Source organism: Lissotriton helveticus, chromosome 12, assembly GCF_964261635.1.
Source record: "Lissotriton helveticus chromosome 12, aLisHel1.1, whole genome shotgun sequence".
Classification (NCBI taxonomy): domain Eukaryota; kingdom Metazoa; phylum Chordata; class Amphibia; order Caudata; family Salamandridae; genus Lissotriton; species Lissotriton helveticus.
The window spans coordinates 782,444,222-782,460,834 of NC_136073.1; the positions used below are offsets into that span (position 1 = coordinate 782,444,222).

The 16,613-nt window shown below is 45.1% G+C and overlaps 1 protein-coding gene across 3 annotated transcripts in view; it reads right to left on the reverse strand.

Annotated features, from left to right (window-relative positions):
- Positions 1-1,380: 1,380 nt before the first annotated feature.
- LOC144797647 (protein S100-A16-like) overlaps positions 1,381-16,613 on the reverse strand; it is a 119,068-nt gene continuing 103,835 nt past the window's right edge. For all 3 annotated transcript variants that reach the window (XM_078668350.1, XM_078668352.1, XM_078668351.1), the window contains one exon: positions 1,381-1,854. In XM_078668350.1, the coding sequence (XP_078524476.1) occupies positions 1,723-1,854 (132 nt within the window). In that variant the 3' untranslated portion in view covers positions 1,381-1,722. The remainder of the gene's footprint in view (positions 1,855-16,613) is intronic.

The window sequence follows — 16,613 nt, forward strand, 5'->3', positions numbered from 1 at the left end:
CCTGCAGAGATGGTGCCAGTGCAGTGCCCAAAGAAGCAGAATTAACGGCACAGGCTAAGCAGGACAAACAAAGCAGACCTGGAAACCAAAATGGGACAGAGAAACAAACAGAAAACGATACGGCTACTCAGAGACTGCAACATATGATGGGTGTCATCACAGCTAATGGACTAAGGACTGCAGCCGACAGGCAGGATTTAACACCCTCTTCCAGCACAAGCCCACATAGAATGGAGCTGGTTCTGACTCACATCTGCTGATCTTAACCTAGCCCACACCAGTTTGATAAGGTTCCGGTCTCCGGCTCAAAAGCACCAGAAAAGCATGCAGGACGCAGTAGACTGCAGAGAAACAGAATAAAACCCTGAACCCACAGCAGTCCACTGTTATAGAAGGAAATAAGGCAGGTTTAAGAGATTTGCCCTGTCATTTAATAACAGCATGCTATATGTATTTAACAATTATAGCACGCTGCTGTGGGCAATAACAGTTCTTAAATGCAACAAACCTAGGTTATTGGCTTGAGCCGCAGACGACGGCCTAGACAAGGGTAAGGAGCCTTGACAACTGTTATTGCCTGAGCCAGTAGTGCTATAAAACTAATGAAACATGACACCCACGGGTGGTGGGGCTAGAAGGTTCTAGGTTAAAAGGGAGAAACAGAAAGAAGAACATTGGAACATTTTAGCAGGATTTCTGAACCAGTCATTATTGGCCCAGAGCCACTCTATGGTCTTCCATGGTCTCCATACTGTCCAATGTTCTAATAAAATTGAGTGTAAAATGGAATCATGCCACTGACATACCATAATTATATGTACGCAATGTAGGATACTGTGCACTTGCCAGTGATAGCACTGTGTATTATGCAAACTTTGTGATACAAATCAAAAGTCTCCTGAATATCATGCTAAATCTGCATTTTGGGGCAAACAATATTTGTATATTGTAACTCAGCAATCAGGTACAAATGGAGCGCCGACTGAGGGTTTTGGCCACACAAATCCCTTCAGTAATTACCTGGTGGTTTAAGCGCCACAAAAACAGTGTACAAAGCGAAATGCTCTGCACCTGTACAGGTCAGGGACCAGGCATTATTTCCCTCCCCCGCTCAATCTGAATCGGGCACAAACACTGTCTGGGCAAATCCCACAACCATGTGATAAAGGAATTTGCCCAGTGTGGTTTTGTTCCCATTTACACCAAGCCCTTCAGAACAAGGCTCTTAGAATGGTCTAGGATTTATGCTGGGAATAGCTCAGGGTCCTAGAAATGCCTTCGCAACCATACATTGTTCACTGTCTAGAAACATTGTGGCAGTAACTTATTGTTTTGAGAGTGATAAGCAAAGAAAAATATGGAAGAAATGAAAAACGCATATACAATTTAAGAAACCGCTTTATTGAAGTTTACCATACTCGGAAGAAGCAAATTCTCCATATTATTGTTCTGATGATCCTTCCTGAGATCCATGCTTTACTGTAGTGCAATATGGAGATTTTCTTAAACGCAAGAACTTTTGGAGGGGTCACAAAGTGGGGGAAAGTCATGGACTATACTCCTGCCCTAAGGAAGAGCTCATCCTTGAAAACGCATGATTCCACGGCAGACTAGTCCTTCTGTCTTTCCTCCTCTGCATCCCTTCTCTACAAAAGCTCCATCTGCAACTTTTCCACTCGCTTGACGGCCTTCCTCCAGATCTTGCGCTGTAGCCTGGCTCTATCAACGCTTTTTCTTTTCTTGTTTCTTTAGATCATTGGCAAACCTTTCAATTATCTTCCAGTATTCAGAGAATTCAATGTCCTGGCTCTTAGAATCAAGGCCCTTCAGTACCTGGCCAGGATCTGAATACGCCTGTATATAAACAGAAAGAGCAGGTGATAGGAAATTGGGAAACATTAAACGTGTAACGAAAGGCATAGACAGTGAAAAGTAGGGTAAAGGAGTGAAGGATGAGTAAAAACACAGGTCAAGGGTTTTAAGAAGAGAAAGTGGAGGCCAGAAGAATAAAAGCACCACAAATTAAAGAAATGTTAGTCTCTTCATTGATTCAGTATGTCTACTGAAAACATTTTATAAACATTTATGGTCAATTGTATTAAACAGTAAATTATTTACTTACAGCCACTTAAAATTACAACTTCCAATGTTGATTCTAGTCTCTGATTATTGTAAAACTTCAAACCAAGAAACAGTAACTGCTTTGTTTACTGATATAGGAGTAGTGTTTGGCAGGTGATTAGCCCTTACTGCTCCCCAAAAAAGTAGGAACTTAAAAAATTGGGAAACTTGCAGAGAATGCAGATCACATGCTATTACATCTGTAACCATTTTCTAGACAGTCTTTTTTGTCATAAACTAATGCTCATGTGCCACTTCAGACCTTTATCGAATGCTCCAGTTTAATGGAACAAATGCTTACATGTAGAGGTAGAGGGCCCCCTAATCAGTTGTCACAAGTAGGTAAAGAGTGCTGAAAGGAGCTAGAGCGTGAATTCAAACCCTCAAGTGGAGGTTTGTAGGATTCAGATTGCCTGCCCTTCAAATGACCATAATATTCGAGATTTTGCTATATTACTTTCGATTTTATAGCTATCAAGAGACAGGCAAATTAGCCCACACATACTCAAAGTATACCTGATTAACGACGTCCTATTGTGCCTGACTGAAAAGGAGACATTAATTAATTTCCACAAATACATGTTTCAACATACAAGTTGATCTTCGAGAATCAATCAAACTATGGGGAATTTGGAGTCAAATACTTAAGTTCTCTGTGGGATCTAAGAACAATAAATAATATTTTTGAATAACAAATTGGTTAGAATCACAACATAAAAATATTTTCTCATTGTTGCTAGAAAGAAGATGTTCGACCGGGGTGCAGGAAGGCAAGATCCATTTCGAATTATCAGAATAGGAACTATCTAAAAGAATCTCATGTAGTTTAACATATATATATAGCGGCTTGAAGCTACGACTCCATTTGGTTTTGGAGCACTTTTGCAACTCCGTGTAGGAGACGCCGCCGGAGCCCCAGGAGAGGCGGAGACTGTTCGGTGACGACGACGGGAAGAACGGAAGCGGAATCCAGGTCGGAGGTCGGCGTTGGTCGACTGAGAGCTGGAGCTGCACCGGGAGTACTATCGCCATCGCCGGAGTCCCCCAGCAAGTCCTGTGTGGAGTGGAGCAAAGGGTCGACTGCCCAGTATTGACGGGTAGGATTCAGAGAGCTTTGTACCCCTTTTTGCAACAAATTGACTTTGCCCTGTATTCTATACACCATGTCTGCCGACGCGGTACGAGGCCGTGTGGAGGCTTCTAAGGGAATGTTTACGGACTCCTCGGCTGGGGGGTCCGCTTTAGTGGTTAATACAGTTTCGACACCAGAAGCGGGTCAAACTGTTAAAGATTTGTTCAAGGCATTAGAAAAATGCTATAAAAATGAACAGGCGAAGTGGTGGGAGCACAGCTCCCTTTCTGGCTATTTGGAGGTAGGACGAGTACCTCGGGGACTGCGACTAATGCTAGCGCCTTCATATGAAGATCCGGATCCCCAAATGCTAACGGACTGGGCGCTTTGTAATTTAGATTCTTCCAAACGCTTGATGCAGATTTTGGTGCAATATGCCGAAAGTGACAGGGATAAGCTAATGATTAAAATTGAGAAATTGGAAGCAGAGTTAGCGAAAATCCCAGGCACACCAATAATCACGAAATACCGAGAAGAAATGGAAGCACGTTTAAAACGTGAAGAGGAAATTATCAAACGGCGCAAAGCATACAAATTTCAGCGAGACAGGCTCGACTATGAACACGGGCAGATTTTCACCTTTTCTCGAGCCTTTGATAATCTGAAATTACAACAGCAACCTAATGGCACCGAGAACACCTTGACAGCATCCTCAAGCCAGCCCAATACTAGTAGTATGATGGAGATGTCATCCGTATCTGGTAACAGCTCACAAGTTGATAGCGAATCGGATAATGAAGCTACACGAGTGAGAAGAGTGGGGTTTCGCAAGTTTACCCCTGCGGAGGAAATGGCAGCGGTGCAACAAAATCGCAGGCAAACGCTTCGCTCAGGTACTCGAGCAGCAGGCGCAAACAACTCAATGCAAAACGTGCAGAAAGGAGGAAATGCTCAAAGAGGAAGAGGCAATGGAGGGCGACAGAGGAGGCAGAGATCCAAGTGGCAACAAAATCAATCCACCAACTAAGTGACTCTAGAACTGTGGTCAACTTAAGTAACACCAAACTAACCGACAGTGAAACAGCCATACTATCGCTGGGTTTATCCTTCAGTCCGAGAAGTGACTTTGATTATGCCAGCACGCGGATTGATCTGTTTAAATATGTTCGCAAGCTGAAGCTTAAAAAGTATTACAGCGCCCGCAGAACAAACGCGGTCACCTCTCTAATTATTCAGCAAACTCCGTCTGCCAGTCAACCGCAATTTGGGGTTTCTCTAACTCAGGAGTTCCTCGATATCCAACAAGAGGAAGATGATATCTCTCAGCAATCTCTGGGAGGTGAACCCGAAGTGGCGCATTCCTCCTTCCTGACCGCATTTAAACCGAAATCCAAATTTTGCCCTTTATTACTGAAAGACAATCTTGATATTTTTCATGACAGAGTCTCCAGTGAATTGAAAGAATTACGAATAAAAAATACAAAAGTAACAAAAAAGAAAAAGTATAACAATCGTGACATTCAATATCACAGACTGATTAAGAAACTGCGAGGACAAAAACAACTGATTATCAGACAATCCGACAAAGGCGGAAACGTTGTCCTCTGGCCCAGAACAATGTACATGGAAGAGGCTTTAAAACAATTGAATGATAGGGAGTGCTACAGGAGAACTAATGCACAGGAAATACAGGCAGCAAGGAATGACTACTACACTAAATTGATGGCCTGGAGGAGCAAGGGTCTCCTCTCTTGGGATGAATTTAAATTCCTTAAAAATGAACATCCTGTCACACCTGTGATCTATTTCATTCCCAAGATTCACAAGAATCAACAGCAACCCCCAGGGAGGCCGATTATTTCGGCTAAGAGAAGTCTCCTGGAGAATACCAGCAAATACATTGACTTCTTTCTACAAGAGTATGTTAAGTCACTTCCATCTTTCATTCTCGATACAGGGGACCTGATAAACAAACTTTCCAACTTTGTATGGCAACCTAATTACCTCCTGATCTCATTAGACGTCACATCCCTCTATACCAGTATTCATCATAGGGATGGAATTAGAGCAGTCAAACACTACCTTGCTAAGAGAATGAGTAATTGTACAGAACACTCCAATATGTTGATAGAAAGGATTTCATCGTGTTTAGAAAATAATGTGTTCTTGTTTTCCAATCAACATTTTTTACAAACTAGAGGTGTGGCAATGGGGGCCTGCTTCTCTCCGAGCTATGCCTGCTTGCATATGGGCTATTGGGAGGAGCAGGTCCTCATGGTGGATTTCTCAGCCACCATGGAACTCAAGGTCAAAGGTTGGTGGCGTTACATTGATGATCTGTTTATGATCTGGGATGGTTCTGAAGCAGATGCTGAGGCATTTATTGAACAGTTGAATGTAAACAACTTGAATTTGCATTTCACTAGTACAATAAGTTCAAAATTGATTGTATTCCTGGATGTGGAGGTCTATATTGATCATGACAAAATGCACACCAGATTACATAGGAAGCCTACAGCAGGTAATACCTTATTACATGCCCACAGTCACCACCCTCTCCACCTGATAAAGAGCATCCCCTATGGGGAGATGCTCCGCATCAGACGGATATGTAGCAATGAATTTGACTGTCTCAAAGCACAAGATGAGTGCAGATCTAGATTTCTGGCCAGAGGCTATGATCTGCTTACCATCAACTCTGCTCAAAAGAGGGCCAACTCTGTTGAGAGAGAGCTTTTGCTGCCTACAACGGAAGCCAAAGGCAAAATCAGTCACGCTGAGGCTAATAATGAAACAAGACTGATAATGACTTTCAGTAACCAGCATAAAACCATTCGCAATATAGTAAAAAACAATTGGTTTCTCATCAGAAGTGACCCTGTAATTGGTAATTTGGTGACAGTCAGGCCTAACATTACTTATAGAAAAGCTAGGTCCATGGAGACGAGTTTGGTCTCCAGCAGCCCCGAGGTACCCACTGGCACATGGCTTGCAGGAAGCAAAGGGTTTTTAAAATGTGCAACTTGCAAGGCCTGTAAAAATGGCAGCAGCAGATCTGAGTACACAATACCTTTCTCCCCAGTCCCACTTAAGATCAGAGAGAAGCTCAACTGCAAAACAGAATTTGCTGTCTATGTCTTGCAATGTCCATGCGGGCTCAGGTATGTGGGCAGCACTAGGCCCCAGGTTCACAAAAGAATATTGCAACATCTGAGGGCCATCATCAATGCTGATCCCACATATCCTGTGGCAAGACATTTCGAACTGGTCCACGATAAGAATCCACAGGGCCTTACTTATTTTGTTATTGATTGGGTGCCACCACAACGCAGGGGAGGCGATAGGGAAGGCCTGCTTCGTAAACTTGAGACCCGCTATATCATCTTACTGGACAGTAAGATGCCTAATGGGCTCAACAAGAGTGAAGACTGCCACACATACCTCTAACCGTGTCACTTTATGGGGTTCCTGTCTCTAAGTCCTATACTGAACAAATACTTACCATCTATTTTTCCATTAGATTAACTTAATTCCCTTATCTTCCACATTTTCCATCAGGTAGATCATTATGATCACATTTTTTAATCACTTTTTTTCTTTGGCACAATTGTTTTTGCTAATCCATGTTATTTGCACTTTAATGCGTGTAGATGCACAATCAACCAATTTGCACTGAAACCATTAGCTACTTTGCACAGAGGACGGTCTTGCCCACATGGGCATTATTAACCAAAACCATATATTTATATATTGTTTTTAAACATTGAACCAACTTATTTATATACAGCATATTGAATATATATTTATATATTTTTATACGTGTTTTAAAATTATCTTATTGTTGTTTTATATTAAACAAACGGTTGATAATAATGTGAGGTATGCCCACAGTTGGCAAAAGTTATACCCTTCTATGCAAAATGAGTTTAAGTTGGTCATTGATATAGGTGCATGAACAAAAACTGGGGTATTAGCATGGTTGTGTATATGGCGACCCCCTACATGCAGACTAGTCGTTTTCTAGTGTCCAGCAACTTCACCAATGGTTCCTCTATAGCAAGAAATGTGTTTTATGTTATGTATTCATACAGTAATTGCAAAGTTAACTACTTTTTAACAACATGAGTACTGAATTGAATTGAATTTATTATATTTATTTTCTTGTCACAGTGCTGCTAAATGCTTGAATTGTGTTAATATCAGTTGTGCATTCACGCATATAGTATGTTTTCTATGTCTATTATGCACTCGTGCACTTTAAAAATGGTGATTTGGCCTGTGTACTGCGTCATGTGATCAAGGCTCCACGAGAGCCGAAACGCGTCGTGGCAAACTGGTGTTGGGCAAAATAAATCTTTGAGGAAACACCAACCGTTGGGTCTCGTCTTTTACAGATATTGGCTGTTGGCGTCACATACCGTATATATATATGGCCCTTCTAGGATAAAAGTAGGCACAGATATCCTCCCAAAACGTGGTGGATATCCTGTCCTCCTTATTACAAGTTACATAAACTACAGCGGCTTGTAATATGTCGGCTGGGACATCTGCCATGTTTGTGATGGGGTATCTCATCCGCCACACACTAAAATAGTCCCTCGGTATCTTTTGAGGGTAAGACTTCCAATTATGCCTCTCTCCTTTCCAAGGCTCAAGTTGAGCTGCGATCTGTTTCAAGGAGTTAGTGATGTAGTAGTTCAGTTTCTTTGCTTTTGCTGAATGAATGCAGAGAGTATATTGCTTTAGGATAAATTATGTTTGTGTTAATAAAGTGATAATTCACAATGAAGTTCAATAGTCTAGCTGTGACTCTTCCGTTCCTCCTCACACTTCTATGTTAAAATAATTGATTAACTATACTCAGAAAGGTACTGATTTACACTGAACAAAATAATACCTCTACATGTCTGCCAGTATGGTTTACGACTCGTTCATGGTACCAGCACGTCCACTCTTTGGGAGATGAATTATATACTTTGGGCAGGGCCACACCTGGCTGCTTGTTGTACATCTCTAAGTGGTGTCTGATACAGTGGACCATGGAGCTCTCTTTTACAGTGCTTCAAATTGCATGGGACTGCGAGTTCTCAAATGGTTTTCATTCTTTCCTTCTGCACGCACACAAATTCTACAGACTTGTCTTCGAGATCCTGCCACTTGCCCAGTCTTTACCGAGGCATGGATCAAAACGGTTCCTCTAAATTTAACATGACAGCGTTAGTGTTTCTACCAGTCTCTCACAGGAAATTTTTCTTCACAGTGTTCAAGTTGTTCTTACTCTCTTTTCCAATATTATACTTTTTTCCAGTTTGGTTGTATCCATAAAGGAAAATGCTACTTACCAGTATGCATCTGTTCTTGGCATGTAGAGCTGCAGAGTTGCACACTGTGCATAGATCGCCACCTAGTGTTGGGCTCAGATGTTTGCAGTTTGTTGTTGTCCAGAAAAGTTCTTTGGAAGTCACGAGGTAGGTGACTCCTCCTTTGGACCATATTGCGCATGGGCATCGGCTCCATCCCGATTGTTTTTCGCCATTAGGAAAATGATGGAGCTTTGCAAGAAAAAGGAAGGATGCCCATGTAATTTGTATCTAATTAAGATAATACTGGAGCAGACAAGGGTAGCCGGGGAGACGGGTGGGTGTTTGCAACTCTGCAGCTCTACATGCCAAGAACAGAAGCATACTGGTAGGTAGCATTTTCCGTTCGAGGCATATGAACTGCAGAGTGCACACTGTGCATAGATTGTATATCAGTACCCACTCTCAGCGGCGACCACCCCTATCTGTTGCAGTAGTTTGGAATAGTGTCTTGAGAACAGCCTGGCTCACATTAGCTTGTTGTTTGGTTTGCACATCTACACAATAGTGCTTTGTAAATGTGTGCGGTGTAGACCATGTAGCTGCTCTGCAGATATCATCTAGGGGAATGTTCCCTAAAAATGCCATTGAAGCCCCTATTTTTCTTGTAGAGTAGGCTTTAGGAGGAACAGATAACGTACGTTTAGCTTTGAGGTAACAAATCTGTATGCATTTGACAATCCATCTAGCCATCCCAGATTTTGAAATGGGATTACCTTTGTGTGGTGTTGAGAAAGACACAAAAAGTTGTTTTGTCTTACGAAAGGGTTGTGTCCTTTCTATGTAGTATAGCAATGCTCTTTTGACATCTAATGTGTGAAAAGCTCTTTCTGCTACTGACTGTGGTTGCGAGAAGAACACGGGCAGTTCCACAGATTGATTGAGATGGAATGGTGAAATGACTTTGGCAGGAATGTTGGATTGGTATGCAGAACTACCTTATTCTGATGCATTTGGAAGAAGGGTTCTTGAATGGTTAGTGCTTGTAGTTCACTAACTCTGCGCAGAGAAGTGATAGCTACTAGGAAAGCAACTTTCCACGTTAAAAATTGTAATTCTCATCTGTGTAAGGGTTCGAAGGGAGGTCCCGTTAACCGTGTGAGAACAATGTTTAGATTCCACACAGGTGAAGGTGGTAGTCTGGGAGGTATTATTCTTTTAAGGCCTTCCATAAAGGCTTTAATGGCAGGCACTCTGAACAGAGATAGATGTCTGTTTTGCAGATATGCTGCTATTGCAGCAAGATGTAGTCTAATAGAGGTATAGGCTAAATTACATCTTTGGAGATGCACTAAGTATCCTATGATGTGTTGAATAGACACATCTAGGGGGTTAATATTGTTGTTGTGACAATATATTACAAATCGTTTCCACTTGGCTGCATAACATGCCCTAGTGGTTGGGCTTCTAGCCTCTTTAATGACGTTGATGCAGTCTGGCGGAAGGTTCAGATATCCAAATTCTAGGATTTCAGGAGCCAGATCGCAAGGTTGAGCTGAGCTGGGACCAGGTGTCTGATCTCTCCAAGGTTCTGTGTTAAGAGGTGTGGAGACAGGTGCAATTTTTGGTGCGGTACTACAGACAGTTGTAGCAGTGTGGTGTACCACGGTTGTCTGGTCCATGATGGAGCAACTAGGATGAGGGTCAGAGAATGCTGCTGTAGTTTGCGTACTACTAGTGGCATGAGTGGTAGAGGTGGAAAAGCGTACGCAAATCTGTTTGACCAGTTCATCCATATCGCATTTCCTTTGGACAGTGGGTGTGGATATCTGGCGGCGAAGCTTGGGCATTTTGCGTTTTTGTGGGTGGCAAACAGGTCTATCTGAGATTGTCCCCACATCTGAAAGAATGGCTGAAGAACTTGCATATGAAGTTCCCATTCGTGGGTCTGTTGTGTTGGACGACTTAACAGATCCGCTATGGTATTTTGTACTCCTGGAACATGCTGGGCTAGAAGGAATATGTTTTGAGGTATAGCCCAGCGCCATATGTCCTGTGCTAGTTGAGAGAGTTGTAAGGAGTGTGTGCCTCCCTGCTTCTGTATGTAATACATTGCTGTCATGTTGTCTGTGCGGACTAACACAGCTTTGTTTGATACTTACTTCTGGAAAGCTTTCAGTGCTAGGAATATTGCTAGTAACTCCAGATGATTGATGTGGAGTGATTTTTGTTGCGGTGTCCACCTGCCTTGCATGGTGTGTTGCAGTAGGTGGGCTCCCCAGCCGGAGAGCGATGCGTCCGCAGTCAAGATTATCTGAGGAACTGGCTCTAGAAATGGTCGTCCCTTGGAAAGGTTTTTGGTGTTCCACCACTGCAGAAAGCGATGAGTCCGACCGTCTACCAACACTAGGTCTGTTAAGTGACCTTGAGCCTGGTTCCACTGACGTGATAAGCACTCCTGTAGCAGACGCATTTGAAGTCTTGCATGGGGTACTATACTATAAAGATGCAAGAGGCCATCACCCCTATGAGTTGCATGAACACTCGTGCTGGAAGGGAGTGTTGTAGTCTAACCTTGTTAGAAGGGTTTGCATGCCAGCTATCCTTGCTGGCGCGGGATAAGCTAGCGCTGTTGAGGTGTTTATTGTGGCACCGAGGTACTGTTGTACTTTGGATGGCTGTAGATGAGACTTGGTGTGGTTTATTGTAAACCCCAAGTTGTGAAGCAGTTGAATAGTGGCATGAGTGTGTTCCATGCATTGATTGTATGAGCTGGCTTTTATGAGCCAGTCGTCGAGGTACAGGAAGACATGGATGTGCTGTCTTTGTAGATGCGCTGCCGTCTATTACAAATCTGAGATACCTCTGTGAGCCTTGTGAATAGGAATGTGGAAGTATGCGTCTTTGAGATCTGGAGTAGCAAGGAAGTCGTTTTGTAGCAAAAGCGGAAGGACTTGCTGGAGTGTGACCATGTGAAAATGGTCTGACTGTATGTATATGTTTAGGGGTCTGAGGTATAGAATAGGCCTCCGAGAGCCGTCCTTCTTTCGAATTAGAAAGTATAGAGAGTAAACCCCCCTTGTTTTGTTGGTGCAGGGGAACTGGTTCTATTGCACTTTTTTCTAACAGAGATACTACTTCTTGCTTTAACAGTGATAGATGTTCTTGAGACATTGGACGCTGTTTGGGTGGCATGTTTGGGGGGTAGATGTTAGTTCTAGACAGTAACCTGATTGAACAATTTGTCGCACCCACCTGTCTGATGTGATGTTAATCCGGGCAGGCAGGAATTGTTGAAGTCTTCCCCCCACAGGAGGGGAATGTAGGGGGGGAAAGGGGAGGAAAGTCATTGGGTAGGGGTAGAGGCAGAGCGGGAGGTGTTTTTGCCTCTGCCTTTGTTGTTGTTACCCCTGTAACCCCCATCTGGTAGCCCTTGGCGAATGTGGATTGGCCAGGGGTTTTGTAGGAAGTGGAGGGACTTTCTGAGGAGTAGCCTCTTGTGTTGCCTCTGTATGATGAGCGACGAAAAGAACGTCTGGGAGCTTGCTGCTGCAAGGCTCCAATAGATTTTGCAGTATCTGTGTCTTTTTTAATATTTTCTAAAGACACGTCAACATTTGGGCCAAATAAGTGTGTCTCATCAAATGGCTGATTAAGGATGGAGTTTTGTACCTCACATTTGAAACCTGAAATACGTAGCCAGGCATGTCTGCGTAGTAAGGTGCTGGTATTGATTGCCCTTGAGGCAGTATCTGCGGCGTCTAGGGCACAACGGATGGAAGTATTGGTAATATTTTTACCTTCCTGTATAAGTTCATTAGCCCTGTTTTTATATTCGTCTGGTAGGTGTTGCATTATGGACTCTAGCTCATCATAACGTGCCCTGTCATATCTTGCCAGCAACGCTTGGGTGTTGGCAATGCGCCAGATGTTGGCTGCTTGTGCCGCTGTTCTTTCGCCGGAGGCTTGAAGGAGCTTAGATTCTGTGTCTGGTGGTGAGGCCTCACCTTATGTCTGGGAATTAGCACGTTTACGTACATTAGAGACTACCAAAGAATCTAATTGTGCTGGGCCCTTAATATAAGTTGGCTCTGCAGGGGCAGCTTTATATTTTTTCTCAATGCAAGGATTGAGGACCCTAGCCCTGACAGGATCCTTAAAAACCTGTTGCGTGCTTGATGACACCCTTGAGCATTGGCAAAATGGCAGTAGACCTTTGAGTGTTATCAAAAGTGTCTAATAGGAAGTCTTCCTCCACTGCGTCAGTGTGTAAGTCCACCCCATGATATTGTGCAGCCCTTTGTACTAGTAGGTTGAAACCTATAGTATCCTCTGGTGGGGAAGGTCTGAAAGGGTATACATCGTCTTGTGGGACGTAAGGTACATCAGGGGTGTGTAATCATCCCATGGATTAGGTGACTGAGGGGGACTATTGGTCCCTGCTGGGTCATACCCACCCCCAATTGCGTCGTCAGAATCTGTGTCTACATCATCATCTGGATTAGGAGATGGTGTAGGTGAATGATGGGGTGGAGGAGGTGTAAGAGGAGGAACAGTATGGGGAGATGGTGGGGAAGGGACCCTTAATGGAGAGGTTGCAATGCCTCTCTTCTTAGGAGAGGGAGGAGGAGGTCTTAGGAGGGGGAGGAGGTGCTGGCGCCTCAAGTGGTCTCTTCTTGGAGCTGAGAGTTAAGTGTCCACTTTTGGGATCTTTAACAAGAGTTTTTTATGTGGATCTGGTGTAAAAAGTTTTTCTGAACAGGGCAGATCCCTCGGCGTCTAAGTTTTCGGCTCTGTAGGTTTTTTCGGCACCAAGTCGGTAGATGTCTTAGAAGTGTGCCCTTTAGAAATGTCTTTTGCTGGAACCTGTTTTTTCGGTTCCGGGTGTTTTTTTCGGCTCCGATGCGTGCGACTCTGGAGCTTTGGGTGATTTTTTAGTCGGCTCAGAGTGCGGTTTCGGCATCGATGAGCCGCTGCCAGTCTTCGGCACCGTGTGCTTAGGTGTTGGAGCAACGGTTGGCATGGTAGAGGAAGATGGCTTCTTTTTAGGTGTCAGTATAGGGTTGGCACCGGGAATAGGCTGGCTCGATCCCGAGCCGCCTGAAGGCTTAAGAGGCTTCTTTGCCGGGCCCGAAGGCAGGGCGAGGGAAGCAGTGTCTCGGTGTGCACCCGGGCCCGAAGGTGAGGGTGTGACCGAAACCTTTTTTGTGGGTGTCGAGGACGGGTTGGGGTCGACGGTTTTACTTACGACCAGTTGAGCTGGAGTGATGTCCTCGACGTCGGAGTCTTTGGCATCTGAGGATCCGATACTCTCCTCGGCGTGCTGGTGTTACGTTAGTCGACGCCCTCTTCGAAGATGTTGTCGGGGATCGAAGCTGACAAGCGAGCCATGGTTCTTCTAGCTCGTCTGTCCCGGATCGTCTTCTTGGAGCGGAAAGAGGCACATGCCGAACAGTCTATGGCCTCGTGCTCCGGTGGAAGGCAAAGGTTACACACCTCATGTAGGTCGGTGTGGGGAAACTTCGACCCACATTGAGGACACTTCTTGAATGGTGTCCTTTCCATGATCCAGAGAGTAAAGCCTAGGTAGGCCCGAAGGCGTTTGTCGACGACCTGAATCGAAGTCTTCGAAGTGGTGGAGAATCAAGTCGATGTGGATCGCGATCGAAACAGTACCGTCGAACTGGGTGAGGATTGCGTGCCGAAGGAAATTCGGTTCCAAACCGGAGCGCAGGAAAACACATCCGAACCCAATGGCGGAAAAAAACAATCTGGGGATGGAGCCGATGCCCATGCGCAATGTGGTCCATAGGAGGAGTCACCCACCTCGTGACTTCCAAAGAACTTTTCTAGACAACAACAAACTGCAAACATCCGAGCCCAACACTAGGTGGCGATCTATGCACAGTGTGCAATCTGCAGCTCATATGCCTCGAACATCCTAGTTTTCTTTTTTTGCTGGATCCTAAATTGTCTTTTTGTCAACATATTGATAGGAAAACACAATTCAGCACTTAATTACTGCAAACTGCTTTAGTTCTATTATTCAGGCACTAGTGCTTTTCTTTTGCAGAATGGAAACTCAGACTTGTTTGGTTGTCCAAAATGTATTCTCTTGCTATTGAGGAGTGTCCTCATCCACCTGCTCTTCTTGTGGAGGAGGTGCAAGGATACAAAATCTCTCACTATCTGAAAGAGACTACTAGCCGCAGATTCCTTACCTATGAATTTCCCAGCTATCAGACTGGATCCAGAAGATTTTTGTTCAGCAATACCCCTGCGTGCCGGCAGGTAGCATCGGTAGGCTCCACTTGATGGTGTTGTCCGTGCCGTTGTGACCTCTTCATCACTTATATAGGTGCTGCATTGATGTCAGTTCTTTTCTTTCTGTGCCAGCCAGCGCAGATCCATGAAGAGAGCTACCCTCTCACTTTTAGACAGGCTTAATTTCAAATTATTTCTTGGTGAGTAGGTTTCCTCATGTCCAAGAAGCCGTGCAACGCCTGCCACCTCGCTATGTCGGTGACAGAGCTACATCTGGTTTGTCTCTGGTGCCTGGAGCGCGACCACGACTCAAAGTTGTGCTCCGTCTACCGGGCTACGGCTCCAAAAGATTTGAGGGAGCGATCACTAAAGCTACTTGCAGCCCGGCGCTCGGCACCACTTTGTTCTCCCTGGAGGTCTCGTTCACGGTCCTGGTTAAGAGCAAAGTGTGGATACTTGTTCCGGGAGTCCTAAGTCTTTGTCTTCCCACTCTAAGTCGCTGAGTCGGTCAGGTAAGAAGCGCACAAAAAACTGTGTGCTTTGTCTTCTTCCTGTCCATTGGCAGAGGCAATGGAGGAGTCACGGCGCTCTAGGCAACGTCCCTCGAAACCTGCACCTGGGTCGGCTCCACACTTCCCAGCCTCCCCGGGTGCCAAAGAGGCCTCTCCCAGCTCAAGGAGTTTTATGATGCCATGTGCCTCATATTTGGGCAGCATGCCCATACCAGCGTGCCTTCGGGCCCCAGAAGCTCACAGGCTGCTCCATCGGGTTCTGCACAGGTGGCTCTTGCCCCGCACCGATGACACCCCATGGATCCGGACCGATGCCAGTCGTACTGCTGCAACCTCTTCCTCGGTGCCAGTCCCGTTACCGAGACTCCCTGTGTCCACCAGCGGGGTCAGCCCCATTCTTATCCCCGAGAACCCATAGCCCGATCGGTGCCAGACAGTACTCTTCGGTTCTAGGTCATTTTCTCAGCCTTATTCTGAAGGGCTTGGAATAGAGGAAGATTGGGAGGAATCACTAGACCAACCTGATCAGTAAATGAACTGGTATGAGGAATTGGGTGAGGCCAGTGGACTGGAAACCTCTCCAGATTCTGGACTGCTTTCTCCCCCTACTGTGGCTACAGAGGGAGCATCATATGCTATGGTGGTGCAAAGAGAGGTGGAAGTCCTGGGCTGTCAGCTCCCTTCCGTGGCAGTAAAGACGAATATCTTGACATAGGTCCTGTAGCCTGGTGTCTCCTCCTCACAATCCCCGCTGCCTTTCAACAAGGCCTTAACCAATGTCCTACTGAGAACCTGGATCAAGCCCAGCTCAGGGGCTCATGTGAATAGGACAATTGCCAGAAGCAAATCGCCCTGAGCCAGGTGAGACAAATTTCCTCACCAACCGCCCTGCCCCAAGAGCTTGGTGGTCGAAGCCTCTAGGCACGTTCCCTTCTGCACCCTCAGATAGGGAATCCAAGAGGCTGGATGGTTGAGGCAAGAAAATGTTTTCTTCCTTGCATTGCAGTCGATGAACACTGCATGCTTATTGGGCCGTTATTCGAACACTGTGGAAAACAATTGCGCAAGTGCTGCCACAGGTCCTGGAGGAGGACCAGGCCATCCTCTGCCAAGCAGTATCATATGGGAGAGAAGCGGGAACATTCGCCATTTTTTGTGGTTTTGACACGACCAACTCGCTGGGCAGATTTAATGTTGGCTGTTCGACGCCACACCTGGTTGAGGACTTCTGGCTTTTTAGGGAATGTCCAGGCTTCTTTTATGGACCTGCCCTTTGATGGCACCCGTCTCTTCTGACAAGAGGTAGACATGGCGCTGGAGCACTTTAAGGACTCACAGGCTACG